At 46.5% G+C, this 26,012-nt stretch overlaps 1 protein-coding gene across 1 annotated transcript; it reads right to left on the bottom strand.

Moving 5' to 3' along the window:
* Positions 1–922: 922 nt before the first annotated feature.
* On the bottom strand, positions 923–4,061 carry cav3 (caveolin 3). Its single transcript, XM_029775431.1, has 2 exons — positions 3,718–4,061; positions 923–2,056 (listed from the first exon to the last, which is right to left on the bottom strand). Exons 1-2 carry the CDS (start codon positions 3,832–3,834, stop codon positions 1,715–1,717), a joined length of 459 nt encoding a protein of 152 aa, XP_029631291.1. The 5' UTR covers positions 3,835–4,061; the 3' UTR covers positions 923–1,714.
* Between the last annotated feature and the right edge of the window lie 21,951 nt (positions 4,062–26,012).

The raw sequence follows: 26,012 nt of genomic DNA, 5'->3' as shown, positions 1-26,012 counted from the left end.
AGAAACTATTGCATAAAGAGGGTGACCTGCCTTAATATTGAATCTACTTGACACACCGTTCCTTGTACACATCAAAAATGTCAGTAAATGTTTTGGTTTTCAACTTGTCCTTAAGGCTACTGAACATTTTGTAGAAAGCATAATTGTCTTATTTGTATTTAGAGTGTTGTATTTTGGAAAAGTATCTCTTATTTATTTGAAATAAATTGTATGTGTTCTATCAAGTGAGTCTGAATTTATTTCTTTGCATCAAATGGAGTTGAGGCTCATGTTGAGCCTCTGTAACTCTAATTTAACCATTCAATTTTGTTAGAGGCTGATTCATGCACATACATTTCTTAGAAAGAAAGAGACAGTTAGAGCAATTCTACTTTTCTTCGTAAGATTTTCAGTATTGTCAATCACAACCTGCCATGTCGGGATCCAGACCAGTGGTTCGCAATTGGCTTTTCTATCCCTACCTTCCGATGAGCAGAACTGTTCTTGGTTCCACCTGGTGACAAAAAGAAGGAATGACAGGGCAATGGAGACCTGAACAGGGGTAGAGACCAAGAGGATGTACTAAGGGCAGAGAATGTGTCAAGGCTCTTGTGAATGTTTTGAAATAATAACAATCTGTGATATCAATTCAAATAAACCCAAATAGTGCTCTCCCACTCATAAGCCAACAACAGATATTTTGTACATCTCTTTCTCAATCAATACATAAACAAATGCAATATTACCAATGTTGTGTATCTTTAGTGAGATATTTAGCATACACTCTGATACCACGCACTTGGCTGAATTGTAGGTCCTGCGACTAGAACATTCCACTTGTAATTTTAAAACCTGGGTCTCCTTTTTTCCTAATGTTCTTACAGTTTGTACACCCACACAGTCAAGTTATTGGAAGCTTATGTGAAAGAAATGTGAAGCAAAATTAACAATTTAGGATGTATTTAATCAAAATGATTCAGTAAAGAAACTGCATCTTATTCATTTTGTAAAACACGATATAATCTTGTTCAAGCACTACAATTATCTTTTCCATTGCACAACATCGACTAGTTTACCATTAGGAACAAAACACACACACACACACACACACACACACACACACACACACACACACACACACACACACACACACACACACACACACACACACACACACACACACACACACACACACACACACACATCTGACTGTTTAATATAGTATATCAATTCAGACTTGGCCAATATAGTAGAGATTGTATATTGTTCCACGGGTGCTGCAATGCCGTTAGTGTCAGTGGGGTGTTTATGTCATGTTGTGTTACATTTGAATGAAAATGCAACACTTCAAAATGTAGCAAGCTGTTTTCTACAAAGCCACTTTCCTCAGCATTGCAAAATACATTCACTCTGGGACACAAGTCCTGCCCATGCCATGGCTGCCAGCCCTATATTCCCTCAATGAACAGACAGCTCTCTGCCTTCCAACAGAGCCAGAGCTGTCACCCAACCATGCTGCAGCTGTCACAGAGCCTCTTGTGGCACTGGTCGCTCTGAGCATGTCAGGACTCAAAGGGCTGAGACGGGCGAGGCCCTGGGCTTTGGGCTGGGTAAGGGTAGCGGGGGGGGTGTCTTGGAAAATATGAGGACACCAGGACTGGTCATCTGGTCTGGTGGATAAAAAGGGTGTAGCGTTTCATCCAAACACGTGTAAACACTGCGGTGGTGTGAGTGTCTAGACCTCTTTGCGCAGGGCCACTTTCACACTGCTGAAGATCTTGCCCAGGGCTTCAAAGAAGGGGTCACAGAAGGTCTGGATGCAGAGGGAGTAGATGCGACTGATGCACTGGGACTCGATCAGGCAGCTCTTGATACAGGGTACCACAGCCCAGATGTGACAGAATGAGATGCAGGCGAAGAGGAAGCCCCAGAGCAGAGCCATAGGGATGCCGAAGATGGCTGAGAGGATGCGGTAGCACCAGTACTTGGACACGGTGAAGGTGGTGTAGCTGAGCTTCCACACCCCATCCAGACTGTGTGTGCCGTCGGGCTCTGCGATCACATCCTCAAACTCCACCTGCAGGGAGGGAATACCATGGACAACGTTAGTGGAACCTCACTGAGGAAAGAGTTGAGGGTTGTCTGAGTACCCAACACCAGAGCCAGGATTCAATCAACGGCATGTTGTCATTCAAGCCAATTGCACTACTGACAATATGCCTTTTAAAGGTAATTTTTGCAATGTTCACGAAGCAGTCACGGTAAATGCTCCGGATGTCGGCTCCAGCGTAAATTCCCTTTTAAAGTAAAGAGCAATGCGCTTGGTGACAATGCACCCTTGATTAAATCCCTTCACAGTTTCCTCACTAATCAATGTGATATGTAAACATACATTTGCTATTGTGACTCAGCACCATGACTGTTTTCATCACTAATGCCTGGGATACATAGTAATGAAATAAACACAGTTTACTGGGGGACTATACCATGCTCATATCTGTTCTGTGTCCTAACATAATCTTTCTTTATTTATGAGTGACGAGAACCCTGTCAACTTTCAGGTGATTGTTTGTTACTTTGCACTCATCTCAGTGCCAGTGTAGCTTAAAACTATGTCCCTCAGTTTTGCACACTTGAATATGTATAGTCCGAACTTACCTCAGATCACAATTTGGATCAAGTTTCTGGAAACTAAGAGTTCCTTCATGTAAAATGCATGAGGCTTACGATGGCCCAGTTTGTAATTGCTTGTTGTATTCAGTATCCAATACCTGGTCCTTACAAAATCCTGGCTCACTGATGCATAGACATCTGCAACTCAACCCTGATTGTAATGAACTTGTCAGTGATCATGACAGGGGGATGTTACATGCAACAGATTCCTAACAAAGCTAAACCAATTTTCATAACTTGAAATATTATAAGAAGTTCTACTTCTGAATCCCAGTCTATTCATTTTAACACACCTTTAAAATTGTAGACATGCTTTCCATACTTAGTATTTTAATATAACATTTCTTAGTACGATTTAGATGAGCAGTTGAAATTGACAAAACAGAAAAAACAAGCTGAGTTTTAAATTAATGATTTGACAACAGGAAAATGTCATTCTGTAGAGTTTTTTAAAACTTCAAGCTCATACTGTAACTTAAACTACTACGATTGTGTAGATAATACTGGATTATAGAATGTGTTCCATTCAATATAAATCCTATCATCTACTTAACATGTACAAAACTTCTCACAATAAAATCCAGAGAAGTAGTGCCCTTGGCCCTCACATGTAAGAAACATGCTTAACATGACTCACTCAAGTAAATGAACGTTTTGCCATATGCCCTGTTTTATCTCCTTCCATGCTCTCCTGAGCTCTGGGGAATTATAGCACCGAGATTGCTACTAATGTATGTAAACGTGAAAAACACAAGAAAAGCAGTGATGAAGCTCCAAAAAGAAACAGCCTCATAATTTCCCTTTCTGTCACACCCCTTCAGTCCCATTCCAGAAATAAACCCTGGGTGCCGTGCTGAGGCACAAGGCCTTGGGACTATTTTGGGACCTTCCTGGCAGGAACACAGCAACATACTACAGTGTACTGTGTTGACTTTAAGTTTAGACTTTAGACTTACGTTTTAAACTAAGGTTTAAAACTTGTCTTTCCTTACTTTAGGCAAAAAGGAGTTAAACCTGTAAATTCAGTGTGTGTGTGAGTGGATGGCGTCAGCATGGTTCACCTACCTTGATCACATCCTCATTGATCAATTTGGGGTCTCTGTTGATCAGATCGATCTCCTTGGTGTGGCTGTCCTTCACAATCTTCTCCTCGTTGGTGTTGTACTGGTACTGGTCGGCCATGGTGGGGCCGTGGGCCTGGACTTGGGCAGAGTCAGGGAGAGTAGTGAAGCGTGGAGGACTGGGGCCAAGGACAGCGAGAGTGAACCCACAAAAGTAGACTGCAGGCAGCCCCCTCGGTCTCACTGATCCCCCCCTCTCACTATTGTGATGACACGGCTGAAATGCCAGTGGACAGCTGCTGCAGACATCCTGCTGAAAATGGGGACCTAACGCCACACATCACACCACACACACACTATAGCTCACACAGAGCAAAAGTATGTCTTAAAGGGGACCCCAGAGCCGTGTCAAATTTCACACTGGGCTGTGGGGTCAGCTGGGCAGGGTTTACATGGTGGCATGAATTTCCACCGCAGTGAGAACTCTCCTACTCCTGCTCCGACTAACACCAACAGTTCACTACTGTACGATCCACACTGACCCAAAACTTCCAGAAAGGAAGAATGTAGGTCTTTGTCATAAACAGTAATCCACTGAATATACTGTATGCATAGTTAGCAAAGTGCAAATGTAGGATCTTCATTTGATCACCCCGTTGTTGCAGGAAATTTCCTGCACAGAAAAACATTCAAACTTGCAGTGTACTCTAGATTTAAAAAGGCTTCTAAAGTTTGTAATTTCCACTTTAACGTTTCAGAATTGATTTACCCTAACAAAACATTTATCAACCCCTACAGAAATGTCTATTGATTATTATCCACACAATAATTCACATTTCCTGTTGCAGAAGGATTATTTTCCTGCTGTGAGAAAATGATCAAATTAATATCCTACATCTGTATAAGTAAATGTCTAAATTTTTTATCTAAATGACTGACAACTGATAAAGGAATTAAGTAAAGGACAGGAAGGATCATACATTGAATTTTCCAGATCAGTCATCATTCAACAATTTTTTTGTTGAATGATTTGATTTTGTTTTGATTCTCCTTTTCTTTCAGGCAAGTAATGGAAAGGAACAGAGGCCAAAAGTCATTGAATGTTGTTTAGCAGTGTAACCCTCTGGTCAATAGCAAAGAGTTCATGTTGTAATCCCAGCTCGGTGTCTTCATCTCTTCCCTTCATTCATAAAAGGCAAACGTGATCCTCTCTCTGTATCCTTACCGGTCATTGACTCGTCCACCTCCACTCATCCATGCACTGATGAAAGCACAAGTGATACTGCAGGTCAGCAGGTGTTGATGTATACAGTTGAAGTCGGAAGTTTACATACACTTAGGTTGGAGTCATTAAAACTCGTTTTTCAACCACTCCAAAAATGTCTTGCTAACAAACTATAGTTTTGGCAAGTCGGTTAGGAAATCTACTTTGTGCATGACACAGACACTTTTTCCAACAATTGTTTACAGATAGATTATTTCACTTATAATTCACTGCATCACAATTCCAGTGGGTCAGAAGTTTACATACACTAAGTTGACTGTGCCTTTAAAAAACTTGGAAAATTCCAGAAAATGATATCATGGCTTTAGAAGCTTCTGATAGGCTAATTGACATCATTTGAGTAAATTGAAGGTGTACCTGTGGATGTATTTCAAGGCCTACCTTCAAACTCAGTGCCTCTTTGCTTGACATCATGGGAAAATCAAAAGAAAGCAGCCAAGACCTCAGAAAAAGAATTGTAGACCTCCACAAGTCTGGTTCATCCCTGGGAGCAATTTCCAAACGCCTGAAGTTACCACGTTCATCTGTACAAACACTAGTACACAAGTATAAACACCATGGGACCACGCAGACGTCATACCGCTCAGGGAGGAGACGCATTCTGTCTCCTAGAGATGAACGTACTTTGGCGTGAAAAACGCAAATCAATCCCAGAAGAACATCAAAGGACCTTGTGAAGAAGCTGAAAGAAACAGGTACAAAAGTATCTATATCCACAGTAAACTGAGTCCTATGTCGACGTAACCTGAAAGGCCGCTCAGCAAGGAAGAAGCCACTGCTCCTAAACTGCCATAAAAAAGCCAGACTACGGTTTGCAACTGCACATGGGGACAAAGATTGTACTTTTGGGAGAAATGTCCTCTGGTCTGATGAAACAAAAATAGAACTGTTTGGCCATAATGACCATCGTTATGTTTGGAGGAAAAAGGGGGAGGCTTGCAAGCTGAAGAACACCATCCCAACCATGAAGCACGGGGGTGGCAGCATCATGTTGTGCCCCTGCTTTGCTGTAGGAGGGACCAGTGCACTTCACAAAATAGATGGCCTCATGAGGGATGAAAATGATGTGGATATATTGAAGCAACATCTCTAGACATCAGTCAGGAAGTTAAAGCTTGGTCGCAAATCGGTCTTCCAAACGGACAATGACCCCAAGCATACTTACAAAGTTGTGGCAAAATGGCTTAAGGACAACAAAGTCAAGGTATTGGAGTGGCCATCACAAAGCCCTGACATCAATCCTATAGAACATTTGTGGGCAGAACTGAAAAAGTATGTGCGAGCAAGGAGGCCTACAAACCTGACTCAGTTACACCAGCTCTGTCAGGAGGAATGGGCCAAAATTCACCCAACTTATTGTGGGAAGCTTGTGGAAGGCTACCCAAAACGTTTGACCCAAGTTAAACATTTTAAAGTCAATGCTACCAAATAGTAATTGAGTGTATGTACATTTCTGACCTACTGGAAATGTGATGAAAGAAATAAAAGCTGGAATAAATCATTCTCTCTACTATTATTCGGACATTTCACAATCTTAAAATAAAGTGGTGATCCTAACTGACTTAAGACAGGGAATTTTTTACTAGGATTAAATGTCAGGAATTGTTTAAAACTGAGTTTAAATGTACTTGGCTAAGGTGTATGTAAACTTTCGACTTCAACTGTACTTACGTTAACAATTAGGAAAATGCATTTCACATGTACATTTTTTGTAATGGAGTTTTGTCATGGAATTACTTGTAATAAGCAATGGACGATATGCATAAGGGAGAGATCTCAATTTACTGGGGGGAGGGGTGGTCTACAATAGGGGGGGTTGTCAAGCTTTTTGGGGGGCTTTGGGCAGGATTGTGTGTTTTTGGGGGGGGGGGGTGCACAGGGCAGGGCAGTGCATTTTGTCCCTAGTTTACATTTGCTTTTCTGCTCGTATTTTCCCTGTAAACAATGGTTCGACTTAGTTTTTGATATTACCTTAATAAAGTTTAGAAACATTTGTGAAGGTTTGGTATGGTGTGGCTATTATTAAGCTTTAGCTACTGCAGGCCAATGATATGAAGGCAGTGCGCCCCGGCGCTCATACTGACTGACAGTTGAACTTGAGGTGAGAAAGACTGTTTCAGGCCTCCAACAATTACTCTTATAATCTAAAAACATAATGCCTATCTTCATACAAAATATTCTCATTGAAAATTTACGAATTACCCTCTTTCTGTATGTGTCACGCCTGCTCCCACTCTTCCTCCCCCTGGCGCTCGAGGGCTCCAGGATCCCCAGCATTACGCACTCAAGCCACCATCAGTGCACATACCTGCCTTCCCCCCATCATGCGCATCAGCGATCATTGGACTCACGTGGACTCAATTAATTATGTCATTACCTTCCCTACATATCTGTATGTTCCCAAGCTCTGTTCCCAGCTTCGGGATTGTTAGTTATATGCCCTTGTTTACTCGTGTGCTGACGCTCTTCCTGTTGTGTTCTATGTCTGTTCCTGAATAAATGTTTGACTCCCCGTACCTGCTTCTCATCTCCGGCGTCAGATCCTTGCAGAATCCCGAAGCCATCGCATGAAGCATTGGGGAGTATTGGCGTTCCGGTTGGTGGTGACATCGGTTCTGGGTCGCCGCCGATGAAACTGGGCCAGCTAGTCAAACTTCCATGCCCTAGCTGGCTCGAGAGGTTTCCTTGCCTCGTTTGGCTTGGAAGGCGCCCATCCCACGTCGGGCCTCAGCCGGATCGTCAGGTCTTGTTCGCCCAGCCGGCTCGTCAGACTGTTACGTTTCTGCCGGATCATCGGGCTCCCACGCCGCAGCGGGATCAACAGGCGTTCATGCCTCAGCCGGAGAGTCAGGCTCCTATGCCTCAGCCGGCTCGCCAGGCTCCTACGCCCCTGCCGGTTCTTGGGGAGTTTACCCCCAGCCGTCTTGCCCAGCGCCCATGTCTCGGCCAGCTCGCCCAGGTGGGACGCCGGGTGGTGCCCCTGGAGGGGGGTAGGGTGCTGTCACGCCTGCTCCCGCTCTTCCTCCCCCTGGCACTTGAGGGCGCCAGAATCCCCAGCATTACGCACTCAAGCCACCATCAGCACGCACTGCTGCCTTCTCCCCACACGTGCATCAGCGATCATTGGACTCACTTGGACTCAATTACTTGTGTCATTACCTTCCCTATATCTGTCTGTTCCAAAGCTCTGTTCCCGGCTTCGGGAATAATTGTCTCATGTTCTTGTTAACCCGTGTGCTGACGCTGTTCCTGTCGTGTTCTATGTCTATTCCCTAATAAATATCTGACTCCCCGTACCTGCTTCTCCTTTCCAGCATCAGGTCCTTACAGTACGTCTATATGTAGTGGGTAGTAATATTTGACATGTTTATGTACAGTATATATGATATTATACCTCACATACGACTTCTAATATTAACAATTTTTATCTGACTCTATGAAGATAATTAGCAATATGCAACACACTACAGTTGAACCATGTGCAAGTATTATGTGTTTCGCTGGCTAACATCAAGGAATGGTCATGAGAAGTGAATATCAAAGTAAGTATTATTTAATACCTTTGTAAAATGAATTGATTCACATACAAGAGAAAACTTAGGTTAGAAGGCAATACAGAAATTAACAAAGCATTATTCTAGACAAATAGATTCTAAGGTTAATTTACAAGGCAAAGCATGGACAAAAATATGCTTACTAGGCCAGAGGCCTCGAAGCCTAGGAAAGGAAGGCATGTAATTCCATTTGCAACATCTGAAGGTGTAACCTTTCAAGCCAAAACCAACCACCAAAACGATACCAAGTGTACAGTGTAAGCTGACCACCAAGGCCCAATCTCCACAAGGAGACAAAGCATCTAAGAACTTGTGTGGGGGATGAGACCAGTGTAAATGAGACAGAATTCCTGAAAGGACAATAAAACCTTATTGAGAGTAATTTAGAGTTCACCCTGTATAGATACAAGTTACCACAGAGAAAATACACCCATATAGATAGCACCAAACTTATCGTCAGCTACCAAACATGGATACTATATCATTATTCTATCATAGTCAGTCCTCTAGATGTTGTAACAAAGATATATTGTGTCCCCTCAGAGCGGGGAAGGGCTAATTAGTCCTTTGGCATTGTCCTTTGTCTTCCTTGTGCTCCTGGACCATTTGCCATGCAACTCCAGGTGTCAAAGAGCACATCAATTAGGGCCGAGCCTACATATACTGTGTCTGTACAGCAGACACAGTAGCCATTTGACATTAAAAAAATGCATGTAAGTGTCGTAGCATGCCACCGGCATATCTCTCTGTGGTTAGGTCTAAGATTCTCTTCTTTTACATAGGCTATATATACAGTACCAGTCAAAGCTTGGACACGCCTACTCATTACAGAGTTTTACTATTTTCTACATTGTAGAATAATAGTGAAGACATCAACACTATGAAATAACATATATGGAATCATGTAGTAAGCAAAACATTTTTAAACAAATCAAATGTATTTTGTATTTGACATTCTTCAAAGTAGCCACCCTTTGCCTTGATGACAGCTTTGCACTCTCTTGATATTCTCTCAACCAGCTTCAACTGGAATGCTTTTCCAACCGTCTTGAAGGAGTTCCCACATATGCTGAGCACTCGTTGGCTGCTTTTCCTTCACACTACCGTCCAACTCATCCCAAATTGGGTTGAGGTTGGGTGATTGTGGAGAACAGGTCATCTGATGCAGCACTCCATCACTCTCCTTATTTGTCAAATAGCCCTTAAACAGCCTGGAGGTGTGTTGGGACATTGTTCTGTTGAAAAACAAATGATAGTCCCACTAAGTGCAAACCTAATGGGATGGCATATCGCTGCAGAATGCTGTGGTAGCCATGCTGGTTAAGTGTGCATTGAATTCTAAATAAATCACAGACAGTGTCACCAGCAAATCACCCCACACCATCACACCTCCTCCTCCTCCATGCTTCACGGTGGGAACCACACATGCTAAGATCATCTGTTCACCTACTATGTGTCTCACAAAGACACGGCGGTTGAAACCAAAAAATCTCAAATTTGGACTCATCAGACCCAGGGTTGGATTTCCACTGGTTTAATGTCCATTGCTCGTGTTTCTTGGCCCAGCAAGTCTTTACTTATTATTGGTGTCCTGGGGAGCATGGTCTGTGACCCTTCACCGCTAGACACTCTTAATCGACAATCGAGCACGTCTTTTCTCAAAGTATCAACTTCCGGCTTATGTATATGATGGGGTGTTCCTCCCCATCGTGTACCTGGGACAGGATGGCCCCTAGTCCTGTGTCGCAGGCATTCGTCTGCACCAGCATTGGTACCTGGAAATTGGGCGTCACGAGAATCAGATGGGAGCACAGGGGTTCCTTCAGGTGCCTGAACGCCGCTTCAGCCTCATCCGACCACCTCACTGTTTTCGGGAAGCGGGCCCTGGTCACATCGGTAAGAGAGGAGGCTATATCTGCAAAGTTGGGGATAAACCGGATATACTATCCCGCCTGCCCCAGGAAGGACTTGACCTGTGTCTTGGTGTGGCGGACAGGCCAGTTACGAAATGCCTGGACCTTTCTCTCCTGGTGCTTGACGTTCCCCCGTCCAATCAAATACCCCAGGTACTCTACATCCTCGAAACCCCAGCTTGCATTTCTTGGGATTCGCTGTCAACCCAGCTTGCCTGAGCCCATCCAGTACCGTCTGGAGGCGCGTTAGGTGCTCTTCCCAACCTTGGCTTTGGATGATGATGTCATCTAAATAGGCTGATGCATACTGTTGGTGGGGTCGGAGGAATCAGTCCATCATGCGCTGGAACATGGGTGGGGCTCCATGGAGACCAAACGGGAGGACCCAGTATTGGTATAAGCCGTCCGGTGTCGAGAATGCCGTCTTCTCCCAGAAGGAGGCTGCCAAGGGTCCCTGCCAATATCCCTTGGTCAGCATGCTGATGTACCGGGCCTTTCCCAAATGGTCAATGAGCTTGTCCACCCTCAGCATGGGATAGGCAATGAACAAACTGATGATCATCTCCCGGAAGTCATTGCAGAAACGCAGACTACCGTCTGGGGCTGCACTGTTCGCTGTGGGACTCCTCAATGACTCCAATCCTCAGCATAGCCTCCACCTCCTGCTCCCGGCTTTCCTTCGGGCCTCGGGATCCGGTATTGCCTCTTTCGTACCTCTCACTGTGCCAGGTGCGGAAGTGGTGTTCATTTCTTGGGACCACCACTGGTCCCGTTGACGTCCCGTGTTTTGACCACAACACAGCCAAGACTGTCCTCACATGCCATCTCTCCATGTGGTAAATCTGTTGAGGTTTCTGTCTCCCTGGCTGCTGTACGTAGTAATTTACAGGTTCCAGCTTCTCTGTCACCTCGTAAAGCCCATGCCATGTTGCCAGGGACATACTTTCTGCGGTGGGGATTAAAACTAGCACATTGTCACCCACATGTAACTCACGGACTGGGCACCCGATTGTAGACCTTGGTTTGGGCGTTCTGGACCTTCTCCATATGTTCCCTTACCACTGGCCATATGGCTGTCATCCTCTCCCGCATCATCTATACATCTTCCACCACACTGCGTAAGGGGGTCTGCTGGGCTTCCCACACCTCCCTGGCGTGATCCAGTAGACTGCGTGGTCTCCTCCCATAGAAGAGTTCAAAAGGGGAAAACCCAGTGGAGGCCTGGGGCACTTCTCGGATCGGGAACATTAGGTGGGGTAGTAGCTGGTCCAATTTCTTCCCGTCCCGCTCGATGACCTTCCACATCATTTGTTTGAGCATCGTATTGAACCATTCGACGAGCCCATCCGTCTGTGGATGAAGGACGGAGGTCCAGACTGCTTTATCTGTAGGAGAGCACACAAATCTTTCAATAGACAGGACATGAGCTCGGTACCTTTGTCGGTCAAGATCTCATTCAGGATATTCCACGGCCCGCCTCATCCCGGGCCAGTGGAACCGGGCGGCGATCCGTTCCAGAGTCTTCTCCATTCTCAGGTGCACCCCCAGGAAAAGGGTGTGGGCCAGCGATTCTGACGTACCAGAAGGCAGCAACAGCACCTCTCAAAGTACCCCTGTGTGTTAGGTTATGTTTTATTTGGAAATGGGGGTATCTCCAGTCACTCACCCCCGGAAGAAGCTAACCATCCACTGCTATCACTCAGACTGCGGCAGCTTTCAAGTTCAGATCCTCCCACTGGGCGGTCCCAAACTGTCCTCTCAGGGGCTCAGGGCAGGTATCTCAGCGGGTCCCTCAAAATCGAGGAGGTGGAGCATGGGCTCCTCCTCCGGTTGTTCACCTGTTGAAGTTGGTGCCTGCGTCCCCTCGAACCCCGACTCCGGGTCCGTAGACATGGGGGTTGGCAATTGCTTGCTTCCGTGCCGCGCAGGTGACGGTCCTTCCCCACTCTCGTTTGTCGCCGGCTTGTACTCTTTTTCCCAGCTCCTGCCGCCACAGTGCCGCAAATAACGGACAATCTCGTCCCACAGTCTAGTCCCACGAGGAGGGCATCTCAGGTACGGTACCCACCACCATCTGACAGCTCCTTTGTGGCATCACGATGACGAGCAGGTGTACTCGTACAAGCACGCCTGCTCTTACAAGTGCGCCTGCTGGCCCATCCGACCTCACCACGGTCGGTCCGATGGGCCAGCAGGCGCGCTTGTACGAGCGTTACTACACTCCCGGAATCCAACAGAGCGTGGGTGTCGTGACCGTCGACCCCGGGTGCCACACTCAAAACACCTCCCTTGGTCTCCATCAACCTGGGGTCGACAGCAGCAGGGCTGCAGTCCTTTAGCCCAGCTGACTGTCAGATAGGGGAGCACGGGGGTGGGGTTGTCCTTCCATCCCCTCCCACGGCTCTCGGACTTGGCATGCGTCCCCTTGAACAGGGCCTCAGTATTCTGGTCCATCTCCACGGCTCCCAAGAGGTCCTCCAAGGTTTACCTCCAACCCTCCTGTGTGCTGCCCTGCTGGCTGGTGAGCAATCAGCCCCATGATTACTCACCAACCTCAATTATCCCCAATTAGTCCTGGCCGGAGGACCCGTCGAGACCTGGCACATCCAGCAGAGGTAGGCATAGCCGTGTGATGTAGTCTCTGCCTGTCACCAGGCCTTCACGAGTTTCCCCCAGGTGGCTTGTCCGCCACAATATAAATATATATATATATATATACAGTTGAAGTCTGAAGTTTACATACACCTTAGCTAAATACATTTAAACTCAGTTTTTCATAATTCCTGACATTGAATCCTAGTAAATATTCCCTGTCTTAGGTCAGTTAGGATCACCACTATTTTAAGAATGTGAAATGTCAGAATAATAGTAGAGAGAATTATTTATTTCAGCTTTTACTTCTTTCATTACATTCCCAGTGGGTCAGAAGTTTACATACACTCAATTAGTATTTGGTACCATAGCCTTTAAATTGTTTAACTTGGGTCAAACATTTCAGGTAGCACAAGCTTCCCACAATAAGTTGGGTGAATTTTGGCCCATTCCTCCTGACAGAGCTGATGTAACTGAGTCAGGTTTGTAGGCCTCCTTGCTCGCACACGCTTTTTCAGTTCTGCCCACAAATGTTCTATATTCTCTAGGATTGAGGTCAGGGTTTTGTGATGGCCACTCCAATACCTTGATTTTGTTGTCCTTAAACTATTTTACCACAACTTTGGAAGTGTGCTTGGGGTCATTGTCCGTTTGGAAGCTTTAACTTCCTGACTGGAAGCTTTAACTTCCTGACTGATGTCTTGAGATGTTGCTTCAATATATCCACATAATTTTCCTCCCTCATGATGCCATCTATTTTGTGAAGTGCACCAGTCCCTCCTGCAGCAAAGCATCCCCACAACATGATGCTGCCACCCCCGTGCTTCACGGTTGGGATGGTGTTCTTCGGCTTGCAAGCCTCCCCCTTTTTCCTCCAAACATAACAATGGTCATTATGGCCGAACAGTTCTATTTTTGTTTCATCAGACAAGAGGACATTTCTCCAAAAAGTATGATCTTTGTCCCCATGTGCAGTTGCAAACCGTAATCTGGCTTTTTTATGGTGGTTTTGGAGCAGTGGCTTCTTCCTTGCCGAGTGGCCTTTCAGGTTATGTCAATATTGGACTCGTTTAACTGTGGATATAGATACTTTTGTACCTGTTTCCTCCAGGATCTTCACAAGCTCCTTTGCTGTTGTTCTGGGATTGATTTGCAGTTTTCACACCAAAGTACGTAAATCTCTAGGAGACAGAACGTGTCTCCTTCCTGAGACACGCTATTTATCTGTGTGTAGCATAAGATGTATCAATCAATCAATGTACATGCAAAAACACCGATATTAAAAACAATCATAACACTATAATAATGTTAACAAATATGATCAATAAAATATGAATAGAAAGTGCACATACTATTTATCTAAGTGCTGCTGGTTGAGATGACCCTATTGACTGATGTTGTTTATTTTACAGTGATATAAGTTGATCATGCTGAGACAGGGTGATGCTGAATGTTTTTATTCGAAAAGATATGCAAGGAAGCAAGGAGGGATGTACATGACACAACAATTCCACAAATTCAATAGATATTCCAGATATAATGGGGTATAGCCTATTTCCACTGTTAGAGTAAGTATTGAGAATAACTGTATGTGTTCGTAATTATATAGTTCATCTTGAAATGGGATTGTAAGGGAATCAAACCTTTTTTGTACGTACCCACATGTTTGGTACAGTATCTTAAAGATAGCTTCCAGAATACCACAGTGACAATTCCATTGCAAAACCAGACTATTATTTTCAGTCGAAAAAAAGGCCACGTGAAATACAATTGAATCAATGTATCATTATGTATGAATCTGTAGCCATTACATCCCTTTTCATTATATTGTCTCTAAGTATTAGACTTAAAGTCAATTCAGAACAATTTAGTGAGATAGTAGAAAAAGAAAATCAGAGAGTATTGGCAAAATCCACTCTCTGTTTGGCCTTCTTAAACTAAGAATTAAGACGTTTCTATCTCGCAGAGAGTGAATGCGGTGTTGTCCAAACTGGAACAGCTGATATCATCAAAACCAGTTTTTTCTGTAAAGGAGAATGTCCTTGTGAGTTTCAGGGCAAGGCAGAACAGAAGAACAATGACCATAGACAACAGGTATGGCTGTTGACCCTTCACTGAATGGGACTGATGAAAATTACAGAAATGTCTCATTCTGTATTTAACCAGAGGAGCTCCTCTACCGCTATAAAAACCCACTATGGAGTGAATCGACATTGCACTCCTGCTCACCGAACACCAACTTACAACTTAGGGATGGATTCAATACGTATTGTGGAAGTATCGCGGAACATATCGCGGAACATCCGAGTTAAAATGTAAAGGTAATTTCTGATTGAGATGACATATGCAGCATTTACCATGAATGCATTCTCCGCGAACAAGGGAACATTGAGTTTAAATTTAAATTGAGCTTTAACGCAGATGTTCCTCGGTACTTCTGCGATACGGATTGAATCCAGCCCTTAGATCATTCTACTTGGGGTTCCACGAAGTGGGGTTCCACAGCACATTTGTCCAGACAGTTGTGGCACAACTATATGAATACAGTTAATCTGTGGTCCCTATAAAAGTATTTTTACCGAACCCCTATTGTTTAGTGTTACCAAAACAAGAATACGTTTGCGATACTGACCACCAAATTTCACCAATGTCAAGCAGCCCTCATGCTTTCCATTCTGGTCACGCACAGAGCCTTTCAACCAGTTCTTCTGGGGAAATCCAGACTGCCAGGGAGAAAAGGGAAAAGTTAACATCAGTATTTAATTAGTAGTCAGGAGTAACCAAAATAAATATTAAATTAGAGTGCTTTGGGGACTAGGAATATGGTGTTTTACCGCATGGCTCCCCTTAACCCAGATATATCCATCTTCTACCAGGGAAAGAGCATACTCGTACACGTTACTGTTGGTGATAGAAGCAAGGGATCCACCTCTTTGACGGCATGCATTCTGTACGAGGAAGCAAGAGCATGACATTGACTGCTCATATTCATTCATTATCTTTATTTGTGTCATCCATTAAGCTGAATTGATATAGGCGTTCCATCTCATTCATATTCATATATTGAGGATGAACAATACAAACTATCTTCCACCTCACGTATCATCACTCTAAATGGTATGTATGTCAGTAAACATCAGTCATGAAACTTACATTTGCCGCCGACATTGACTTCAAACTGCTGTCGAAACGGTAGCAAGTGCTCCAGTAACGGTTGGGTCGAGAAAACCCAGATGGACACTGGTACGGATCTGGTATTGGTTCAGATCTTCTTGCAAATCTCTCCACTGGTTGGAGTAATTTGGGATACCATGGGGGAGACCTCCCTGAGAAGACAAATATTTCAGACCCCTGCAAGCTGTATGTTCCATGCATAATTACCACAATAACAGATTGAACCAAACCAAAAAATCCTGAGAGTAAATTATGGAAAAAAGATTCTATGTATCTGGAGTGGAGATGGGATTGAGCTCAAGAATGGCTCTCACTCACCAGTCACCTCGGTCCCCAGGAAGGTGAGGAGGACGCAGAAAAGAACAGACACAGTCATGACTCCCATGATGACCTGGACAATGGTGGTGCTCTGGTGGTCTCACTGCAGTTCTTTTCATGTACAGAGTTATACCAACACAGTGTGTTACTCAGTATATACAGTATATCACAGATTTATGCACAATAAAAATAAGTCCATACAAAAGATATGTATTATTATTTTACTTCTACAATGTTTTGAGAGTGACAGGTACAAGTCAATTTGATCTATTTGTGGCATACATAGCTTTGTTGTGAGTAAAACACCAAAATCATAAAGATCCTTACCAAAGTCAGCAAAGAGAAGATGACCTCTGCCTTCCTAAAAAAGTATTCAGAAAGTTCAGGTGTCTTCTCAGTCAAAATGGAAGGCCTTATAAACAGAGATGTTGAGAAGTTCTGCTCGAGATATCATCTGCAAGTCATGTCAAGTCATGTTTGTGTTCATTTCCATCCGATTTTGCAACACTAATCAGTCATTGGGATCTGTAATGTCATTGTGTGCAATGTGAGATTACTGTTTGGAACGCAACGTGTTACTTGAGTGAACCAAGCATTTTGTATCTATACTGTATTATAATCCTGCACACATTATCTCTGCTTTATATGACAATTATGGGTTTTAATGGATGCACATGAGAGATACTACAGTACATTTAATGTCATTATATCATATAAACTGAATGAAAATATAAATGCAGCATACAATAATATCAAAGATTTTACTGGTTACAGTTCATATAAAGAAATCCGGCAATTGAAATAAATAAATAATGTCCTAATCTATGTATTTCACAAAACTTGGAATACAGATATGTATCTGTTGGTCACAGATACCTGAATAAAATTGATCAGAAAACCAGTTAGTATCAGCTGTAACCACCATGCCTCATGCAGCACGACACATCTCCTTCGCATAGAGTTGATTAGGCTGTTCATTGTGGCCTTTGGATTGCAAAACTTGAAATATCTGTGGCATTGTGTTGTGTGACAAAACTGCACATGTTAGAGTGGCCTTTTATTGTCCCCATTGTAAGGTGCATTTTATTGTCCCCACTGTGTAATGATCATACTGTTTAATCAGCTTGTTGATAGGCCACACCTGTCAGGTGGATGGATTATCTTGGCAAAGGAAAAATGATCCCTAACAGGGATGTAAACAAATTTGTTCACAAAATGTCAGATAAATAAGCTTTTTGTGCATACGGAGCATTTCTGGGATCTTTTATTTCAGCTCATGAAACATGGGACCAACACTTTATATGCTGCGTTTATATTTTTGTTTCGTGCATATTATGTACAGTACCAGTAAAAAGTTTGGACACACCTACTCATTACAGGGTTTTTCTTTATTTGTATTATTTTCTACATTGTAGAATAGTGGCGAAGACATCAAAACTATGAAATAACACATATGGAATCAGGTAGTAAACAAATCAAAATATATTTTATATTTGAGATTCTTCAAAGTAGCCACCATTTGCCTTGATGACAGCTTTGCACACGCTTGGCATTCTCTCAACCAGCTTCATGAGGTAGTCATCTGGAAACCATTTCAATTAACAGCTGTGCCTTGTTAAAAGTTAATTTGTGGAATTTCTTTCCTTCTTAATGCATTTGAGAAAATCAATTGTGTTGTGACAAGGTATGGGTGGTATACAGAAGATAGCCCTACTTGGTAAAAGACCAAGTCCATATTATGGCAAGAACAGCTCAAATAAGCAAAGAGAAATGACAGTCTATCATTACTTTAAGACATGAAGGTCAGTCAATACGGAAAATTTCAAGAACTTTGAAAGTTCCTTCAAGTGCAGTCGCAAAAACCATCAAGCGCTATGAGGAAACTGGCTCTCATGAGGACCGTCACCGGAAAGGAAGACCCAGAGTTACCTCTGCTGCAGAGGATAAGGCACTTAGAGTTACCAGCCTCAGAAATTGCAGCCCAAATAAATGCTTCATCAACTGTTCAGGAGACTGCATGAATCAGGCCTTCATGGTTGAATTGACGCAAAGAAACCACTACTAAAAGACACCAATAATAAGAAGAGACTTGCCTGGGCCAAGAAACACGAGCAATGGACATTAGATTGGTGAAAATCTGCCTTTGGTTTGATGAGTCCACATTTGAGATTTTTGGTTCCAACCACCTTGTCTTTGTGAGACGCTGAGTAGGTGAACGGATGATCTCTGCATGTGTGGTTCCCACCTTGAAGCATGGAGGAGGTGTGATGGTGTGCAGGTGCTTTGCTTGTGACACTGTCAGTCATTTATTTAGAATTCAAGGGACACTTAACCAGCATGGCTACCATAGCATTCTGCAGCGATATGCCATCCCATCTGGTTTGAGCTTAGTGGGACTATCATTTGTTTTTCAATAGGACAATGACCCAACACACCTCCAGGCTGTGTAAGGGCTATTTAACCAAGAAAGAGAGTGATGGAGTGCTGCATCAGATGACCTGGCCTCCACAATCACCCGACCTCAACCCAATTGAGATGGTTTGGGATGAGTTGGACAGCAGAGTGAAGGAAAAGCATTCCAGGTGAAGCTGGTTGAGATAATGCCAAGAGTTTTCCAAGCTGTCATCAAGGTAAAGGGTGGCTACTTTGAAGAATCTAAAATCTAAAATATATTTTCATTTGTTTAGCGCTTTTTTTGGTTACTACATGATTCCATATGTGTTATTTCATAGTTTTGATGTCTTCACTATTATTATACAATATAGCAAATAGTAAAAATAAAGAACAACCCTTGAATGAGTAGGTGTGTCCAGACTTTTCACTGGTGTGTATTGTGACCTCGAGATGTTTGACTATATAGCATATTTTGTTGTTGTAGTTGGGCCCATAAACTCAACCGGACCAAGAATTTTGATAATCATTCAATGATTGGCAATGGTTACGGAATCAAATAGTAACCAATTGGATGTTAATCTGATGTCCGCCAGATGAGGTGTTACAATAACTATTTACTAACCCTTGTGTGGTGTTCGGGTCTGTGGGACCCATTTTCAATGTATATTAGAAGAAAATTATACAATGAATACTTTTTTCAACCTGAGACTCATTGGCCTTGGCTAATTTTCTGTGAAGAACATGTAAAATAACACATTTCCATTGAGTGCACAGTGTGCACCCCCCTACATATTTATATTACATAGGTGGTGTTCGAGTCCACTGAACCCGAGGGTAATAAAAGTGTGGAAAAGTGTGTGTGTCGGTGTAAACAAGTAAAAATATAACAAAAAGGTTTGCTGTGTGCCTTCACTCTGTCTTCCTCCTCCAAGGGCCTGCTGTTTCAACATAGCACCAAGAACCTGTCTGTCTCCCTGCCTGTCTACCTGTCCCCCGCTTTTCTCACACTCTTTACCCTTCATAGCGTGTGAAACTACGCAATGTCTTGCGGGAACCTGAATAATGTTATTACAATACATTATTTTGATACATTATTTCAATACATTAAAAAAAAAATCTGTATTCACCACCCCTGTCACGACTGTGACGGATGGTGGCGCCCCTCCTCGGCCGGGCGGGGCTCGGCGGTCGTCGTCGCCGAACTACTAGCTGCCATCGATCCTTGTTTTGTTTCACTTTCGTTTGGTTAGGTCTAGGTAGGCACGCACCTGTTTTGGGTTAGTCATTAGTGGGGGGGTTATTTAGGTTAGCGTAGGATGTATGGTTTTTTCTACGTGATTGTGTTTCTCTGTTTGCTTGCTTGGTGACACTCTGATTTTGTAATTTTCAGTAGTGCGTGTGTTTGCACCAACAGTGTTTTGTCCCCCTGTGTTTGGGGCACCTTGTTTTGTTGTGCGCTTTGATCGCTGTGTTTGGGAAGGCTTGTATTTTTTCCGTTGTGCTTATTAAAGCCACTACCCTGCATCGCAGCTTCCTGCATTTGATTCCTCACCCACTACACACAAGCGTGACAGAAATCACGTACCCAAAACGTAATGGAGTCAGCAGGAGCTTCAGCGCCAGCCATGTCCATGGAGGAAACCGTGGATCAACACTCTACCCTGCTCCACCGGCTGGGTAACGCCATGGATCAGGTGTTGGCGCGCCTGGAGAGCTGGGACCGACGCGCTCTCGGCCCCTCGAACGCGGCAGTCCAACAGCCTGCGCCCCCCCCAGCACCCACAGCTCCCAGTACCAGTGGGGTGAAGCTCGCCCCCCCCAGGGAGTACGATGGAACGGCCGCTGGGTGTAAGGGCTTCTTACTCCAGCTGGAGTTATACCTGGCGACCGTTCGTCCCCCTCCCTCGGGGGAGGAGAGCGTCAGCGTCCTCGTCTCCTGTCTCACGGGTAAGGCCCTGGAATGGGCAAACGCCGTGTGGGACAGTCCGGACTCAGCCAGGGACAACTACCCAGAGTTCACCCGCCGCTTTCGGGCAGTATTCGATCATCCCCCGGAGGGGAGAGCGGCGGGTGAGCGGCTGTTTCACCTGAGGCAGGAGACGAGGAGCGCGCAGGATTTCGCTCTCGAGTTCCGGACCCTGGCCGCGGGAGCAGGGTGGAATGAGAGGGCCCTTATAGACCACTACCGTTGTAGTTTGAGGGAGGACGTCCGCCGGGAATTAGCCTGTCGGGACACGACTCACACACTGGACCAACTGGTGGATCTGTCCATCCGACTGGACAATCTGCTGGCCGCCCGCGGACGTCCGACCCGGGCCCTGCTCATTCCACCCTCCAGCCCTCCTGCTCCCACGCCTATGGAGATAGGGGGGGCAGCAGCCAGGAAGACTGGAGGGGGGGGTCGCTCCTGCACCTCATGTGGTCGCAGAGGGCACACTGTGGACCGGTGCTGGGGAGACTCCCCTAGGAGTCCAGACGGCAGGCAGAGCGCTCCTTTGACACCTCAGGTGAGTCAGCACCAGCCTCACCCAGAGCCCCCTGTACGTCACATGTATGTGTCAGTGTCTTTCCCTTGTTTCTCCCCTCACTCCCGGTTTAAGGCGCTAGTCGATTCAGGCGCAGCAGGGAGTTTTATGGACCGTGGGGTCGCGGCTAGGTTAGGGATTCCCTTGGTCCAGTTGGACCAACCCTTCCCCATACACGCCCTAGACAGTCGACCACTAGGGTCGGGGCTGGTCAGGGAGGTCACTGTACCTCTGGTCATGGTAATGCGGGGGGGTCATGAGGAGCAGATTAGTCTTTTCCTCATCGATTCCCCAGCGTTTCCAGTGGTTCTAGGGATTCCCTGGCTAGCCAATCACAACCCTAAGATTTCGTGGGGACAGAGGGCTCTTAAGGGGTGGTCAAATGAGTGCTCGGGCAGGTGCATAGGAGTTTCCATCGGTGCGACTACGGTGGAGAGTCCAGACCAAGTCTCCACCGTGCACATTCCCTCAGAATATGCCGATTTGGCTATCGCCTTCAGTAAAACGAAGGCGACCCAATTACCACCTCATCGACGAGGAGACTGTGCGATAAACCTCCAGGTGGGCGCTGCCCTCCCTCGTAGTCACGTTTATCCCCTGTCTCAGGAGGAGACAGCGGCTATGGAGACATACGTCACTGAATCCTTGAGGCAGGGATACATTCGGCCATCTCACTCACCCGTCTCCTCGAGCTTCTTTTTCGTGAAGAAGAAGGAGGGAGGTTTGCGCCCGTGCATTGACTATAGAGGTCTAAATGCCATCACAGTGGGTTTCAGTTACCCACTACCTCTCATCGCCTCGGCGATGGAGTCATTTCACGGGGCGCGCTTCTTCACGAAATTGGATCTCAGGAGCGCATATAATCTGGTGCGTATCCGAGGAGGGGACGAGTGGAAAACTGCATTTAGTACCACATCTGGCCATTATGAGTACCTCGTCATGCCGTATGGGTTAAAGAATGCTCCCGCAGTCTTTCAATCTTTTGTGGACGAGATTCTCCGGGACCTGCTCGGTCAGGGTGTAGTGGTGTACATCGATGACATTCTGGTCTACTCCGCTACACGCGCCGAGCATGTGTCTCTGGTGCGTAAAGTGCTTGGGCGACTGGTGGAGCATGACCTATACGTCAAGGCTGAGAAATGTGAGTTTTCCAAACCAGCCGTCTCTTTCTTGGGGTATCACATTTCCTCATCAGGGGTAGTGATGGAATGTGACCGCGTCTCAGCCGTGCGTAATTGGCCGACTCCCACCACGGTGAAGGAGGTGCAGCGGTTTTTGGGATTTGCCAATTACTACCGGAGGTTTATCCGGGGCTTTGGGCAGGTGGCGGCTCCCATTACCTCACTGTTGAAGGGGGGCCCGGTGCGGTTGCAGTGGTCCGCGGAGGCGGACAGGGCCTTTAGTCGTCTGAAGGTTTTGTTCACCGACGCCCCGGTGCTGGCGCACCCGGACCCCTCTTTGCCCTTCATAGTGGAGGTGGACGCGTCCGAGGCTGGGGTAGGAGCCGTGCTGTCCCAGCGCTCGGGCGCCCCCCCCAAGCTCCGCCCCTGCGCCTTCTTCTCTAGGAAGTTGAGTCCGGCGGAGCGTAACTATGATGTGGGGGACAGGGAGCTGTTGGCTGTGGTCAGAGCCCTGAAGGTGTGGAGACATTGGCTTGAGGGGGCGCGCCACCCTTTTCTCATCTGGACTGACCACCGCAATCTGGAGTACATCCGGGCGGCGAGGAGACTGAACCCGCGTCAAGCCAGGTGGGCGATGTTCTTTACGAGATTTCGGTTTAACATCTCGTATATCCCAGGTTCCCGGAACACTAAGGCCGACGCACTGTCTCGTCTCCATGACGCCGAGGAACGGTCCACCGAGCCCACGCCTATCCTTCCAGCCTCCTGCCTGGTGGCACCGGTGGTCTGGGAGGTGGACGCGGACATCGAGCGGGCGTTACGGACGGAGCCTACTCCTCCGCAGTGTCCAGTGGGTCGTAAGTACGTTCCGCTCGGTGTTCGCGATCGGCTGATTCGGTGGGCTCACACGCTTCCCTCCGCGGGTCACCCAGGGGTTGAGCGGACGGTGCGTGGTCTTAGTGGGAGATACTGGTGGCCCACCTTGGTGAAGGACGTGAGGCACTATGTCTCCTCCTGTTCGGTGTGCGCTCAGAGTAAGGCTCCCAGGCACCTGCCTAGAGGGAAATTACAACCCCTCCCGGTTCCACAACGACCATGGTCCCACCTGGCGGTGGATTTCTTGACCGATCTCCCGCCGTCTCAGGGCAACACTACAATCCTGGTCGTTGTGGACCGGTTTTCTAAGTCCTGCCGTCTGATTCCGTTACCCGGTCTTCCTACGGCCATGCAGACAGCGGAAGCCTTATTCACCCACGTCTTCCGGCACTACGGGGTGCCCGAGGATATCGTCTCAGATCGAGGCCCCCAGTTCACGTCCCGAGTGTGGCGGGCGTTTATGGAGCGGCTGGGGGTTTCGGTCAGTCTGACCTCGGGGTTTCACCCCGAAAGTAATGGGCAGGTGGAAAGGGTAAACCAGGAAGTGGGCAGGTTCCTGCGGTCCTATTGCCAGGACCGGCCAGGGGAGTGGGCAAGGTTCGTGCCATGGGCCGAAATGGCTCAGAACTCTTTGCGCCACTCCTCCACCAACATGTCACCATTCAAATGTGTGTTGGGTTATCAGCCGGTCCTGGGGCCATGGCATCAGAGCCAGACGGAGGCCCCTGCGGTGGAGGAATGGGTGCAGCGCTCAAGGGAGACCTGGAACGCTGTGCAGGAATCCCTGGGACGAGCCAGGGAGCGACAGAAAGCGAGCGCTGACCGGCACCGCAGCGAGGCCCCCGTGTTCACCCCAGGGGAGAGAGTCTGGCTCTCGACCCGGAACCTGCCCCTCCGCCTGCCCTGCCGGAAGCTGGGTCCGCGGTTTGTGGGGCCATTTAAAGTCCTGAGGAGAATAAACGAGGTGTGTTACAGATTACAACTTCCTTCTTATTATCGTATTAACCCCTCGTTTCATGTGTCTCTCCTCAGGCCGGTGGTAGCTGGTCCGCTGCAGGACAATGAGGTACGGGAGGTCCCTCCACCCCCCCTGGACATCGGGGGGGCCCCGGCGTACACAGTTCGATCCATCTTGGACTCCAGACGCCGGGCGAGGGGCCTGCAGTACCTCGTGGACTGGGAGGAGTACGGCCCGGAGGAGAGGTGCTGGGTACCGGTGGAGGACATACTGGACCCAGCGCTCACCCGGGAGTTCCACAGCCTCCATCCGGATCGCCCTGCGCCTCGACCTCCGGGGCGTCCTCGAGGTCGGCGACGGCGCGCTGCGGGAGCCGCGCGTCAGGGGGGGAGTACTGTCACGACTGTGACGGATGGTGGCGCCCCTCCTCGGCCGGGCGGGGCTCGGCGGTCGTCGTCGCCGAACTACTAGCTGCCATCAATCCTTGTTTTGTTTCACTTTCGTTTGGTTAGGTCTAGGTAGGCACGCACCTGTTTTGGGTTAGTCATTAGTGGGGGGGTTATTTAGGTTAGCGTAGGATGTATGGTTTTTTGTACGTGATTGTGTTTCTCTGTTTGCTTGCTTGGTGACACTCTGATTTTGTAATTTTCAGTAGTGCGTGTGTTTGCACCAACAGTGTTTTGTCCCCCTGTGTTTGGGGCACCTTGTTTTGTTGTGCGCTTTGATCGCTGTGTTTGGGAAGGCTTGTATTTTTTCCGTTGTGCTTATTAAAGCCACTACCCTGCATCGCAGCTTCCTGCATTTGATTCCTCACCCACTACACACAAGCGTGACAACCCCAGCCAGGAACAAATTGAGGGAGGTACACAACAAATAAATAGCTTGCATGTGTGGCTCCTTACCACAATAAATTATTATGGCAAAAATAATCTCTTCTCAGAGAGCCTTAGAAATCATTTTTGCAGAGAGAGAAGCTAGTGTGGATGGAACGTCTTCCACTTTGGAAGATGGAGAATTTTCAAAATATGAGGCTCATGTCTCTGTCAATTCGGAGTCTGACAGTGAGGTGGAAGAAGAGGATGAGATTGACCCTCAGCCAGCCCCAGGACCAGACCATCAGCAGCCAACCCCAGGACCACCCCGTCAGAACCAGCTAATCAGCAGCCTGCAGGAGAAATATGGATGTCAAAAAATTGTGAAATTTAATGGTCTTCTTGCCCAAGGAATGAGCCACCCTGCATGGCTGCCAATGTGATAAGGAAGCAACCAGGGCCAACTCGGATGACGGTTACTCATGTGCAGGACATAAAGTCTTCTTTTGAACTGTTCGTCCCAGACACCATCCAGAAAATAATTCTGGACTGCACTAATCTGGAGGGAAGGTGTGTTTTTGGAGAGAGATGGAAGGAGATGGACCAAACTAATTTACATGCATACTTTGGGGTTCTTATCCTTGCTGGTGTTTTCAGATCCAAATAGGGATTCCACAGAATCCCTGTGGGATGCAGAAACTGGCAGAGAACTTTTCCGTGCAACAATGTCTCTGGAAAACTTCCACATTATTTCCAGGATTATCTGCTTCGATAACC

The sequence above is a fragment of the Salmo trutta genome, chromosome 14 (genome assembly GCF_901001165.1).
Source record: "Salmo trutta chromosome 14, fSalTru1.1, whole genome shotgun sequence".
Lineage (NCBI taxonomy): Eukaryota > Metazoa > Chordata > Actinopteri > Salmoniformes > Salmonidae > Salmo > Salmo trutta.
Note: the sequence above shows the minus strand (reverse complement) of the source record. Positions and strands in the feature narration are given on the sequence as shown.

What these genes read in the sequence shown, in the direction of transcription:
- cav3 (XM_029775431.1), bottom strand. Translation starts at nt 3,834, where the DNA reads ATGGCCGACCAGTACCAGTACAACACCAACGAGGAGAAGATTGTGAAG. An exon ending in TCAATGAGGATGTGATCAAG is followed by an intron (nt 2,057 to 3,717) that starts GTAGGTGAACCA and finishes CCCTCCCTGCAG; the next exon opens with GTGGAGTTTGAGGATGTGAT.